At 37.0% G+C, this 15425-nt stretch overlaps 1 protein-coding gene across 1 annotated transcript in view; it reads left to right on the forward strand.

Moving 5' to 3' along the window:
- The first annotated feature begins 3571 nt into the window (after positions 1-3571).
- The window catches only part of LOC132392450 (inactive dipeptidyl peptidase 10-like), a 905047-nt gene continuing 893193 nt past the window's right edge, over positions 3572-15425 (forward strand). The window contains exon 1 of the mRNA XM_059966307.1: positions 3572-3610. Coding sequence (XP_059822290.1) covers positions 3581-3610 — 30 coding nt within the window. The 5' untranslated portion in view covers positions 3572-3580. The remainder of the gene's footprint in view (positions 3611-15425) is intronic.

Genomic DNA, 15425 nt, shown 5'->3' on the forward strand with positions numbered 1-15425 from the left:
AGATATGTCCCACAAAAGAAGTTGATCTCATAAGGCAGGGGTAGGCAACCATGGTTGACAAAGGAAGTTAAGGACTCCATTAAAGCCAAAAAACAGGTATATGAAGTAGCAAAAGTGAGTGGGAAGTTGGATAATTGGGAAACTTTTAAAATCCAACAAAAGGTGACTAAAAGGGCTTTGAAAAGAGAAAAGGGCAAACTAGCCAATAGTGTAAAACAGGATACAAAGAGTTTTTTTTTCTGATATGTAAGGAGTAAAAGAGAGGTAAGAGTTGATATTGGACCACTGGAAAATTATGCTGGTGATGTTGTAATGGGGTACAAAGAAATGGCAGAGGAACTTAAAGAGTACTTTACCTCTTTCTTCACTGTGGAAGACACTAGCAATGTGCCAGAGGTCAGGGAGCAGGAGTGAGTGTCATTGATATTACAGAAGAAAAAGTGTGAGGCAGACTCAAAGGTCTTAAAGTGGATAAGTCACCTGGCCCAGAGGGACAACATCTCAGAGTCCTGAGAGTGGTTGCTGAAGAGATAACGTATATATCGGTCATAATCATTCAATAGTCTCTTGATTTTAGCATGGGCCCAGAAGGGAGGAAGGCAAAAGATAGAAATTGATAGTCAATCTAACCTCAGTGGTTGTGAAAGTATAGGAGTCTATTATTAAGGATAAAGTTTCCAGATACTTGGATCAAAGGCAGTGGTTGTTATTTACTTGGATTTCCAGAAGACGTTTGATAAGATGCCGCACATGTGTCTGCTAAATAAGATAAAATTTCATAGTATTACAGGAAAGATACTGGCATGGATAGTGGAATGACTGACAGGTAGGAGGCAGCGAGTAGGTATAAAAAAGCTTTTTCTGGTTGGCTGCTAGTGACTAGTGGTGTTCCTCAGGGGTCAGTATTGGGACCACTATTCACAATGTTTGTCAATAATTTAAATAATGGAATTGATGGCTCTGTGGCAAAGTTTGAGGTTAATATGAAGATAGAAAGATAGGTGGACAGATAGGTAGTGCTGAAGAAGCAATATAATTGCAGAAGGACTTAGACAAATTGGAAGAATGACCAAAAATGTGGCAGTTGGAATACAGTGTTGGGAAATGTATGATAATGCATTTTGGTAAAAGGAGGGTTTGGCAACTTTGGGCCTGTACTCACTGGAGTTGATAGGAATGTGTAGGCATCTCATTGAAACCTACTGAATGTTGCAAGGACTATATAAGGTGGATGTGGAGAGGATGTTTTCTGTGGTGGTAGTATCTGGAAATAGAGGGCAGAACCTCAAAATTGATGGATGACTATTCAGAACAGAGGTAAGGAGGATTTTTTTTAGCCAGAGAGAAGTAAATCTGTGGAATGCTTTGCTACAGACTGCAGTGGAGGCCAAGTCCATGCATATATTTAAGGCGGAAATTGATAGTTTCCTGATTGGTCAGGGCTTCAAAGGATATGACAAGAAGATAGGTGTATGGGGTTAAGTGGGATCCGGGATCAGCTGTGATGAAATAATGGAGCAGACTCGATGGGCTAAATGGCCTAATTCTCATCCTATGCCTTATGGGTCCCTGGACCTCAAGTTGGGACTCTTTGCTTTAGATGAAGTTCAAGAAGCGGATTTGTGAAATCTCTGAAGGTCAGGATAAAAATACTAATAACTTAGTACTAAAAATCATTCATAAGAGACAATTACCAGTGCCCAAGAAGAACATGGTGATCTATCTCAATGACTGTCATCCTGATGCACTTACAGCCACAGTGATGAAGTGCTTTGAGAAGCTGATCTCAGGGTTGTATGTGGTGACATTTATGTACACTAATAATAAAATTTACTTTGAACTTTACTTTGACCAAATTGTTGACTCACACCAATGCAGTGGATGAAGCTCCTCAAAAAAACTGCTCTACCCTAATGGGGGGAATTGGCCTGATCAGTTTTCAGGTTTTTATTTCAAGTTTACTTGATCTGCACTATTTTCCGTTTTTATCTTAAGATTTCCTTTACATGATCTGCAGTATTTTCCTGATTGATGTGTGTTCTTTTAGTTAGGAAGGATTGAACTGGAGGATCAGACACTGAATTTAAACACAGATTCCCATTCTGGCAAGACACTCATAGAAATTGTGTACAATCGCAGAGTGTATTGAACAACACAACTGAGAGCATTTGTTTCTGTTTTGTGAAGTGACTATCAAAATATTCCACATATTAAATGGACAAAAATTTTTGTTTAAGTGATTAGATAATAATGATAACGCAACATGAGGAGAAAATAGCAATCCCTTTGTCTTATCAATTATTCAGAAATGAGAAATGTCTGCTGCTGTAATAACCTGATACTCCATTAAGCTCATTTGATTTTTTTTTTACAAATTTGGAATCATATTTTCTGTACATTTTCTACAATGGATTTTATGGAGGGGTTTTGAAGGTTCTTCCAGATAGGAATATTGCATAGCAGTTGAAATCCCCATTTTTTTTAAAGAGCTAATGTGGATTTGTTTTGACATGGGAAAATTTATAGTTACTAGACTTTATAAAAAAAACTTAAATGCTTCACGTTTATATGCACACTCATAACACACAGAATAGATTGAATCTGATATTAGAAAACCATCCATTCTTGCATATTAAAAATACAGCAAGGCTGGTTTGAAATGTCTTTAGTCACAACATATTGACTGCCCTGTAAGGCTGTACTAGCAACTCTTGTGTATTTCCATGGAGATGTGTTAATTGATATTTTACTATAGCCAGCTATCTTTATTCTCTCATTATTCTAAGGTTTCATTATTTCTCATAAGCAGGCCATAATTAAAGAATACACATTACAGCATAGTTAGCCACTGTTTTCATTAACGCTGCTAACTTGAATGAGGCAGTATTTGCATACTGACTGACAGACAAGGTTGCTAGGAAGGGTCTGACTAATCACTAAGTGGCCTGCTTATTGCTGCTGCTGCTGCTTGTTCATTGTTGCTCACAGGATAATTTTGTCTCCCCCTCCCTTTCCTTGGTGGTAATGGTTTCTTCCAGCTCTGGGAGGGAAACTGAATTTGACATTTGATTTTCCTCCAGATGTGCTAATCAGTGGCAGTGAGCACTGCAGAAGAATAGAGCAGGGAGCAGCGAGAGCATACCTGTCAGCCTCTGTCATTTACTGGCATGGCAGCAACCTTTTAAGTGCTTGCAGTTTGAGCTGGTGAGATTTGCTCTTGGCTTTGGTTTTATGTTCCTAAGTTGCTGGAGAATGTGAATTGCAGCACACAGGTGTGTTGGCACCTTGTCATCTGGACTGCCTAGTGCCTTGCTGGTTTCACCATTATTGTCATTCTCCCATTTGCTTCTTCATTATAGCTGCTGTCCTGATAAAAGGGACTTGCAGCAGCTTGGCAGGCCAAGCAGTGGGAACTTCAGGGGCTGCTACTGCTCTGCTGTTATCTTCAGCTGCAGTTTTCCAGGCTTTCAACGAGGAGACCTGTCATGCATCAGCTGCCAAGTTAGAAGACTAATACTGAACTGCGAGTGAATAAGTGTGTCCAAAATCTACAATGACAGCCATGAAGGAGCAGCCTAACATGGGTAGGGGAAGCCAGCAGCAAGACCAGGTAATGGTCTCCTCACACTCACAATTTTGTGTTTTCCACTCCATGTTAAATGTAATTATCTCTGTAAGCCGGTATTTTGTCTCAAGTATTTTTATTATATAAAACATGACATATTTCAGTCTTGCACTATTGAAATATGAATTTTCAAATGCATTATCCTTGAAAATGTGGGAACGTTGGAACATTTGATTTATGAATAATCATTTTCAAGTTCAGTATTTTTGTCCATAGACATTTTTTCTGAAGAAGTTTCTAAACAGCTTTTTATCAGTTTTTAATTTTAATTGGAGCAGGGGGAATAAGCCAATGCTTAACTCTAAGCTGCGATGTTATTTTCTTTATGCCATTTTTGAATTGCTTTGCGAGATGAAACTGGTTATTTATGATCCTAAGACTGTGCTTTCAGCAACTAACAGCTGAAGCAAAAACTGCAGCAGACAGAGCCACTGTTTAAGAACGTTCCCCTGCTTGCTTGCTTGCCAAGGTTACATTGGTATATGCCATGCTCCTTTTATTTAAAGCTGATGGAATGAATTAGTATCTAGTCTGGTTATAGCAAATAGTGATTGTAAAAAAATGAATTATCAACTCCGTTGCTATTGTATGTTTCACTGAGACGGAAGGAGGATGGAGTCTCACTGCTGTAGAGATGCTCTGTATTCAGTGTATGTTATGCTGTAATTCACTTCTTGTCATTCAGTTTATCATGGGATTTACCACAATCTAGAAGTGGATTGGCTGAGATTACAAAATACTTTCCTGATTTCTAAGGGTTGAGGATGTGAAAAACTAACTTTGCACCAGATAAATCTTTCAAATATTGAGGATCTCCTCTAGACTGAATCTGAATAAGGTTGCAGTTTAACAGTAATTTGAATGTTAAGTGTACTGTGGTTTGTAGAAATGGATATATTTACAGATTGTTCCAGGTCCTGTGAGGTCTAACATATTAGGGATGGTTTAATTATGTAACAATGATGTATCTGAAAGCAAAAATATAGCTGAAAGAGAAAATGTTTACCTGTTTTGTTTGTAAACACATTGAAGAAAATTACATTCTAGTTTCTATACATTGTATTTCCAAATACTGTTTTTTCTCTATCAACTTCTATGATCTGTTGACCACACCATTCAACTGCATTCCATTTATGAACAAGGCGATCCATAGTCACAGTTTATCTTAAAATTCAAGCAAGAAGTTAATATAGTTGTACCAGCTCAAATACAAATGTACGTGGTGCATTTTATTGAAATATTTATGCAGTTATACAGATCAAAGTGTTAATACTGTAATGGGAATGCATCCTGTTTCTAGTGCCACACTCAAATGAAAATCACAGAATAATGTTTTGAAGTATGCTCATAAATAAGGAAAGAACATTCAACATGCAGATCTTGGAGATTAACACATTTCCAATGTGCTCATTTCATTACTGTGCACTGACATTGACAAATTTCAACAAACACTTCAGAATTAACTGTTTTCAGATGACTCAAGGTTGCATTCTGTACTTGCGTGAACACGGAGATGTAATGTTGTTATAATGTAAACTGAATACTAACAGGTTTATTTAAATGATGTGTGCTGAATTACTGAATCATATATTTGAAGGTAAAGTACAGTTTAACATCTGACACTGCAATTAACTCCTTGAAGGCTGTCAGTAATTTACATTTATTTTATATTGTAGAAAAACATGGTAAGCATTACACTTTTTAGAAATTTTACCAATTAACTTCTATTTGTGTTACATGCTTACCTTGTTTAACATTCTTTATCATAATTGTGTACATTTTGTATTCAAGAACAGATTGTAACAAAATGTTGTCAAGAGCAACCGGAAACATGTTTTGCTTCAGAGATGAAGCACATCCGTATCAAATTAATAGGTTGAACTATATGGAATGAGCAGACAGATTTAGTGCACTGTTTAAAAAATAGCTTTAGAAAAGCAAGTTTCCAGAAATATGGTACTTAGCTGCAATGTTTTACATAAAGACATCAAGCCAGTTCTGTAGAGGTGAACTATTTTCTGCAATAGAGTTAGTGCATAAGAGTAAAGTTGATCATAAGTTCCATTTTCCACATGTAAGTGTGACAAAATTAATCCAAATTCTCTCAGAATTTAAAAGTAATTCCACATTCACTTCCATCATGTTGATTTTACATGAATGATTCATTTATTTTCAGTTAAGCTTTTATATTTCTTTTATTTTATACAAGTCCAGGTTTAAATATTTCCTATTGCCTTCATTTCATAACAATGGTCATTTACAGGTTTACAAAGGTGTTGAGTTCAGTTGATGCTCAGGTACCTGTTGTAATGCGACCTCTCGAATGTGTTAAAAAGATACACCTGGGTTTTGAATTCCTGCTCTTAAATGTTCATTTCAGAACTGCTCTGGAGTTTGTTTCATGTTAAGGCTTGATTTAAGATTATTAATAATTTAACTGAGTATTTAATAATGTGTGCTTATAATTATAAAAATTATTTGTTCTCTAACGAACATTACTGAATGTTATAACTGATGAACAGGTTCAGGAGCAGTTATTACCCCTCAGCCCTTGGCTGATTTATGGTTCAGTATGGACTAGATGGGCTGAAGGGCCTGCTTCTGTGCTTTAGTGTTCTATGACTCTAATCATCAGGCTCTGCAACCAGAGAAGATAACTTCTCTCAACTTCACTCATTCCAAAACTAACCTGTTCCCACAACCTATCAACTCACTCTCAAGGAACCTTCATCTCATGTTCTTGAAAATTATTGCATTATTATTATTATTATTTCTGTCTTTCCTTTATATTTGCAGTTTCTTGTCTTCTGCACTCTGGTTAAATGCCCAAGTTGGGCAGTCTATCATTGATTCTATTATGGTTATTACTCCTCAATCACCAGAGTCTTGAACCAGAGGGGATAGCTTCACTCAATTTCACTTGCCTCATCATTGAAATGTTCCCACAATTAATGGATTCACTTGGAAGGACCCTTCATCTTATGTTCTCGATATTTATTGCTTATTTAGTACTTTCTCTTTTGGCATTTGCACATTTGGTTGTGGTTTTGCACATTTGGTGTTTGTCCATCATATTGTTGTGGTTTTGCTTTGATTCTATTATTATATTCGTCTTTACAGTGAATGCGTGCAAGAAAATTAATCTCAAAGTAGTATACAGTGACATATATGTACTTTGTTCTTGAACTTTAGAAAGGATTTTATTGGAATATAGAAATGTACAGCTTTGAACCTAATGAAAGAGAGGCTAAAACAATCAAATCATTTGCATTTTTTGCCCCATTTTGTGATTAACACACTGAATCTCTGGACGAACAGAACTATACTTGCATTATCGCATTAGAATTTAAAGTGCTTGATGTTCTCAGTAAGGCTGCTATGGCTCTTGCCCAGTCCTCTGATATTTGCATTTTTTTTTGTGTAAGTCAGGGGTTCCCAACCTGAGACCATGGACCCCTTGCTGAATGGTATTTGTCCTGGTTGGGAGCCCTGATGTCAATCCTTTTGGATCCTGCACTGCAGAACTAAAATGGGGTTGCACGAGTCTGATCAGGGAACACAGTGAACTGAATGGGCATTGTACCAATGAGTTTGGTAGGAAAACATGATATTACAATGATAAAATAGTAGGCCACATCTAGTAATTTAAGCAATGAAAGTTTAATTAGCATAACCTTAGCAGAACAATTAAATAGACCATGAGGAGTTTTCAATTATGAAATTAAAATTCAACGGCAGGTATTCTAATATATTAAAATCTGCATACATCCTTTTCAGGAAAGAAAAGCCTGCAACATGATTTATTTTGGAGACATTTAAAGCTGCTCTGCTCCGCAGTGGACATTTTTCTTAACCAATATACTATAACCAGTACTTGCCCATTAGTATATATGTGACAGGTATTACTGTAAAAGTCATTACTGCTTCCATGATTGTTCCTTTGAACTGCTGTAATTCAGCCATTTCTGATTGAAATTATTTGCTCGATTTGGCTTAGCTTACTCTGTCATAAAGATAACATGTACTGTATAAATTACTCCGTCAAAACAATGCTTCCTGTACAATTAATAAAGCAGGTAAATTCACTGTCCTGAGTTATCTTTTACTGCCAGATTGATAAAGATGCTGTAAGGTACAAGAGGCAAATCTGGGATTAACTGCGAGCATAATCTTTTTCTATTTCTATAGATGTGCCACGTAAAATGGTATATTCAAGGTTTAATATACTTGAATTAGATCAGATGAGTGAGTTTTTTTTCGGTTTGACATTGTGATGTGGACGATCTTGATGATATGCTTCATTTAGAAGTGGTAGCTGAGAGCTCAGTATGTTTTCTTTAAACCACCTTAGCCAATAAGCACATCAGTAGACATGAAACCCTTTATGCCCAAAGCAGGAGTTGTTTTTATTAATTTCTTGTAGTGCTAATGATGGTCAATTGGAGTTTGGAAGAATTAATGTGATTTTTTATTAATTTTAAGATATTTTCAACTGTATAATAGCCAATATATTTTCAAATATATTGATGCAATAGAATTTACTGTTCAATATTCCTCCTGGTGTATTTGCATCTCAGATATTTATTTACATCTGACATATGATAATCACTAGTTGATCTGTGGTTTAATTGCATCACTTAAGGTGAGACAGAATGTAGTTTTCAAGCTATTTCAGATCTCATCACCAGAACATTAATCATTATATAATTTATACTAGGGTTGTACAGCTTGGTGAGGTGCTATTGTCCTTCTCATATTGGCCACTAGAGTAATTCATTCTTGATCTTAAAATACTCACTTCTGAAAAAATATAATGGCTACAACCTTCAAAATGTATGACTGTCAATGGATTTTCTGAGCATCTGTATTTCTAATATATTATCATATACCATAGACTATTAAAACACCTGGGACTTAAAACAGGTTTCAGTGGATTTTGTCAGGGTTAAAAATGCAAAGAAATATTCACACTTACTCCAGTCGGGCTTATTGGAATTAGCGTGCTGAGGTTGTGAACTAATCAATAGCAATTTTTAAACACCTCTCTTTCAGCCTATTGTAATCTCTACTTAAATAATAGGATTCCACGAATTTACAGTATTCTGATTACCAAGCAGTGCTTTGTCCCAGCTGCTTTACAGCCCCTGACTAATTAGTACCACTGTTATCAATAAATCAGGTTATTGTTGAATTCTTTTTGTATCAGCTCTTTTGTTACTATATCCAGTTATGAATTTAAACAGATGGCATATTTTAATACTTAAAAAAAGAGTATGTATTGAATTAAAATAAAAGATCATTCAAAAGAAGTATTGAAGAAGGAAGTCTTGTTTAGAAATAAAGTAACTTAAGGAAATTAGAGAGAGAGCTGTGGGAATTCTCTTGGTACAATATCCAGCTAAGGGCGTGTTTTCTTTGTGATGTTGAAAGTCCATTTGGGACCTGTAAATATCTTGCAAATCAGCTTTGCTACATTTTTCTACATGAAGCTTGTACTGCAGTGGATCATAGGGGATTTGCAGCATTCTTACACTAAGACAGAAAATACCAGATTTGTTATCCTTGAACTCTACCACCAACACCCCAACACCCCCACTCCTCCTGAGATTATCTTGTGTCTTAATTTGGAGACAATCCATTATAACTGTTTCAGTCTGTCAGAAGACATTGTCACAATTACTTATTAATAAATTGCTTACCTAAGCCACCCTAACTTTTCTTCAACAAGAATCCCTTATGATCTGGGGCATTTTTAAGTCAGTTTTAATCTTGCATGGTTCACAATTACAACTTCAGAAGATCATAACCACAAAAAAACCTCCTGCATGGTTTTCTGATGAAGTGAATACCTAACTCCAATGATAGACAATTCATTGAATAATTTGTGGAATTGCAACATGTGGAAAGCCAATACCTTTTATTGAAACTAATGGATTGTTAACATCATTCTGTCAGTACAGTAAATTTGGAATAAAACAAAAAATACTTGGGTCACGTAACATCAGTGCCAGGCAAAATGGGCTTGCCTCAGAGCATGAATGATTTTGAGCCGTTATGGGCTATATCATTGTAATTCTTTGGTGAAGGGCACATGTCAGTGTATTCAGCATTCTGATCAAAACTTGCAACAGCAGTGATTTAACTACAGCAGAGCTTTGTGACGTGATGTCTACATCACTGAGAAAGCACTAGCATAATTTAACAGGTAGATGTAGGAGAGATTTTCATCTCACTTTTAAATTGTGTTGCACACAGAATAACTACGCAACAATGTGAAAATGGGTTTGTAATACCCATTGTCCATTGAATATCACCAGCATATTGTATGTCATGAAATTTGTTAATTTTGCAGCAGCAGTACAATGTATTACATGATAAATACAGGAAACAAAAACTGTGAATTACAGTAAATGAGTGTATATAAAATAAGTAATGCATTGAGCATGCGTGGGTGGGGCAACATCTTTCCATCTAAGAAGAATTAGATGTCTAGCCAGAAGAGAAGCAAAAGATAATATTTTACATTTAGTTGAACTCAAGCGTATATCTGTCTCACCCAAAAAATCAAACAGAGCAATTAAAGGGTTAGGTTCTAAGTGGCGATTCAGAATACAGGATAAGGTTATAAAAACATCTCTCCAAAATTTCTCTAGACTAGGACAGGTCCAATACACATGAATAAGAGAAGTCTCGCCACTTTTGCATTTATCACAAAGAGGACTAATATTAGGATAAAATCGATATAGTTTAGATTTGGACATATGGGCCCAATGAACAATCTTAAATTGTAAAAGACTGGCGAGCACAAAGGGAAGTTGAATTAACCGATTTGAGAATCGAGTCCCAAACCTCATCAGATAAAGGGATATTTTAAGTCATGCTCCCAAGCCATTCTGATTTTATCCACAGGGGCACGCCGTAAGGATACTAATTTATTACGAATAAAAGATATTAAGCCTTTACCCAATGGATTAGTAGAAAGAAATAAGTCCATAGCATTTTTCTCGGGCATTTCAGGGAAGTTGGGAAATAAAAGATTGATAAAATGTCTAATTTGGAGATATCTAAAGAAATGGGCATTAGGTAGATTGAACTTAGCAGAGAGCTGTTGAAAGGATGCGAAGCGATTATCGATAAGAAGATCTTCAGAATACCTAATGCCCTTTCTTTACCAATCATAAAATGTTGAATCAAACATAGTAGGTAGAAAAAGATGATTATGTAAAATAGGACTAGAAAGGGAAAAACCATAAAAACCATAAAATTTCCTAAACTGGGCCCATATTCGCAAAATATGTCTAACAAGAGGATTAACAATTAGTCTAGACAAACTACTAGGGAGTGCAGAACCAAGAACGATATCATGTCCTGTTTAGACCTTGAAAAAAATCATTATTCAATTCTTAATTCGGATATAAAGTTTCATAAGGTCTGGGGACCTTTTATTGAGTATTTTCATAACTTTCCTTTTAATTGAGTTTTTTTTTCAGTCCCTTGCTTTCAGCTTTTTTTTGGTAGTCGGCATTATTATCTTCTGTTTTCAATTGTATTTAGAGTTTTGGGGGTTTGAATGTTCTGATTTATATTTTCTACATTTGTTTTGGTTGGTCTGGAGTTTTTTTTGTGGGATTAGGGGTGGACACTAACTTTACATGACTTCAACTTGGATGCTTTTTCAATTATTTTATTTTGTATTATATTACTATTGTATATTTATGTTGCACTGTACTAATTTCCTATTTTGTTTTGGGTTTTTTTTTTGTTTGTAGTGTTGTAGAAAATGCATTAAAAATCAATTTAAAAAAAAGTAATGCAAAAAAGAAATTTAGAAAGAGCTCATGGGTTCAATGTCAAACTGTTCTTGAATCACAGTGAGTGTACCTTCAAGCATCTTCCTGACGAGATCAATGAGAACAAGGCATGACCTGGGTGATGGGCGTCTATAATGACAGATGCCGCCTTCCTGAGGCATCGGTACTTGAAGATGTCCTGGATAGTATGGCGGCTAGAGCCCATGATGAAGCTGGCCAATTTTACAGCTCTCTATAGTTTACTTCGGCACTTCTGTGGAAATCTGTGTGTGCTTAATGTGACATACCAAATTTTCACAATTTGGAAATAACACATATTTAGGAATTAATGTTGCAAGTCCAGCACCTGTGCTCTTTCGACAATTCAAGAAGTCTCTGGATCAGCAAAACACTGTGCATGTGTCTTCTTGAGCCTATGGTATAACTCTGCTCTTGGCAATAGCTGTAATTTGTACACTGTGACTGTCAGCCTTGTGTCAATAGTACAGTGTAATTGCGGTCTTGACTCTACTGCAGGTGAAGTATAATTAAGTTTGGATGTATTTGTACAGCAAATGCAGACTTAAATTTACCTGAGGTGTGACTGTACAGAGAGAAAAATATATGATATGACATTGAATCTGGCTTTATGCTTAATTATGATTATGCAAAAAACGATGGGAAGAATTTGTGTATAATAATCATAAATGAGAATTGTCATTGAACAGTTTAAATTAGCTGTTTTTAAATTATATATTAGTAACATTTAAAATAATCCCAGGTAAGGGCAATGTACACTTGAATAATTATTGTTCCTTACAATTATTAATATTATTACCGCTAGAATTTTGCAGACTATCCAATTAAGAGAAAAAAAGGTAGTGTAAAATAGTGAGGAGAATCTATAATGGTTATTATTATGGGAAACTATGATAAGTTGGCTTAAAACTTGCAGTATCAACATTTTCGTTTACAGTAGACAGTTCAACTTTTTAAAATTCTTCCATGCTTCCTTAGGACAACTTAAATGAACATGAACAATTAAAACTCAAGGTGTTAATTAAATATTTGAACATTAGGTTACAGAATATAAATGGTTCTTATTTTGCTATTAAAGTTAAATATTGATTCCTAATATGGAAGAGAAGTCACAATGACTTGAGCAATTGTTTAGTAATTTGGTGTCCGTTTGGTGTAGGATGACTGAATTTGTTATTTCTACTAGCAATATTTAAAAACAACCAGATTACAGAAACACTTTCATACTTAATATCAGGAACCTTGTTATTATTGCTTATTTTCCCCTGTGGACGATCGGTTAGCTTTTGTGTGAGGGAGGGGGTTTGAGGTTTGCGAGTTTTTATGTCTCTTGCTTTATCATGCCAGAATGCCGGGGGTGCTGTTGTCTTTACTTTCAGCAACTTCCATGCTTCTTCTGTATTTCATGACTACCTGGAGAAGACAAATCTCAGAACTGTATTCTGCATACATACTTTGATCATAAAGTGAACCTTTGAAACTTTAAGTATTGCTAGTTGCAACCATATATGTACAATTATCTTGTAGTACAATATGGAGTACAACTTTGTCTTTCTATATAATCTTGATTAAATTCTTCTAAATACTTTCCATTCTGAAAAAAGTGGAGATAAATCACTTGCTTGCTCACTGAGGTTGAGATATTGCTCTATTTCAGCACTTAATTGTGTAATTTACATGCTTCAGTGGCTAATGCAGATTTGGTAACTGGGCAGCATGGTTCCAGGGTGGTGTAATCTGAAAGGCCTGGAGGAAGGCCATTCTATTGAAAAGATAATAAACTGAATACCTATTTTTCTCATTGAGAAGCAAGCAGAACAAATATGACTCATCGGTTGGAATTAGATATTTTACATTATGTACTGATCTGGGGGAGGGATTATCACTGCACCCTGAAGCAAATAACAGTTTTCAGTCACTTCCCTTACTGCTAACAATTCTTGTCTAATCCACACCCATGATGCTACAAAGTGATATAGCACAGATCTCCCACCTGGCACTTATCCCTGCATGCATAAGTGCCACACCTGTCCCTACCCCTCTTCTCCTACCACCATTCAGGGCCTCAAACAATCCTTTCAGGTGAGGCAACACTTCATTTGTTGGGGTTCATCTATTGCATCTGGTGCTCCTGGTGCAGCCTCCTCTACATTGGTGAGACCCGATGCAGATTGGGGGACCACTTCATCCACCACAACAGACAGAATCTCCCAGTTACCACCCACGTCAACTCTGCTTCACATTCCCATTCAGGCATGTCCATACATGGCCTCCACTATTGCTATGATGAGGCCAAACTCAGGTTGGAGGAGCAACACCTCATATACCGTCTGGGTAGTCTCCAGCCCCTTGGCATGAACACTGAATTCTCCAACTTCCAGTAATTCCCTCCCCCTCCCTTCCCCCATCCCAGTTTCACTCTGCCTCCTCCTCCAGCTGCCTATCACCTCCCTCATGTTTCCACTGCCTCCTACAACCCATAGTGCTTTCCCTTACATTCCTTCTTCACCTTTCTTGCCTATCCCCTCCCTGCTTCCCCTCCCCCACCCCTTGATCTTTCCTCTGACCTGGCACCTACCAGCCTTCTCCTTCCCACCCTCCCCACCTTCTTTATAGGGCCCCTGCCCCCTCCCTCTTCAGTTCTGACTAAGGGTCTCGGCCCGAAACGTTGACTATTCATTTCCACGGATGCTGCCCACCTGCTGAGTTCCTCCGACATTTTGTGTTTATTAATCTAGTTTTCTAGCATCTGCAGAATCTCTTGAGTACCTGTAAGCATTGCCTCATTACTTATCTTAAGATTCGAGGTGGTTTTGCATGATTTCCTGCACACAAGCATAAAGGAGAACGTGATGATTGTTACTTCGAACCTGATGCAGCACAAAAAATCACAATGAGATGAAGAACACAAAAATAATAATAAAAACCTACAATAAATAGAAACACACAAGACTTTATGAACATAGATATGTCCATAACGTGATGCTAGGCACAGGAGTGTCTGTACATATGGTGACTTGGAAGGAAATGATAAAGTAATGGTATGGGCATGTGGAGGTGTTGAGCAGCCTTACTATTTGGGGAAAGTAATTGTATTTGCGTCTGGTAGTCCTGGCGTAGATACTATGTAACCTCCTCCCTGATGGGAATGGGACAAACATTCCATGAGCAGGATGGATGGGATCTTTCATGATGTTACTGAACTTTTTCTGCCACCTTTCTGTTTACATGTCCTTGATGGTTGGTAGGCAGGTGCCAGTCATGCATGGGGCAGTTTTGTCTCCCCATTGCAGAGTCTTCCTGTCCACAGCAGAGCAGTTTCCATACCATGCATTTATGCAGCTTGTTAGGATGCTCTCTGCTGTGCATGTGTAGAATGACACGAGTATAGATGAATAAAGACTTCCCGGTCTTGCAGCTCAGTATAGGTTTCAATTATAATCGGCATTTTGATGACAAACTCAGCCATCTTCTTTAGGGATGATGCTGGGCCATGTCTAATCCGGTGGTATTTATTCCCCCATAGTCCATCCCTCCTGATTGATTTGTCCTCTTCCAATCAGGTTGCTGCTCTGCCACCCTGATTACAATCAAATTCCAGTTCTTACTTAGGGTGAGACTTTCATCCTTGTTAAAGTTATTTTCCTCTAGTTTTATTTCATTTACTTCCTTTACCAGGTTGTCCCAAAAGCCAGTGATGCAGCACAATAGTCTTGTGCCACCAAAGTCAATCCTATGGCCATTGCGAATGCAATGTTCTACTACTGCTAATTTCTCCAGCTAACCCAAATGGATAAACATCCTATGCTCCTTGATGCATGTTTCCACCATTTGTGTCCTGTCTGGCCAATATACAATGAGTATAGATGTTCATAGTCCAGCTCATTTAGCCTCCTCAGAAAGTAAAGGTGTTGGTGAGCGTTCCACATTGTGTAGGATGTGTCCTGGGACCGTGAGAGGTTCTGTGTCTT

The sequence above is a fragment of the Hypanus sabinus genome, chromosome 4, assembly GCF_030144855.1.
Source record: "Hypanus sabinus isolate sHypSab1 chromosome 4, sHypSab1.hap1, whole genome shotgun sequence".
In the NCBI taxonomy this organism is placed as follows: domain Eukaryota; kingdom Metazoa; phylum Chordata; class Chondrichthyes; order Myliobatiformes; family Dasyatidae; genus Hypanus; species Hypanus sabinus.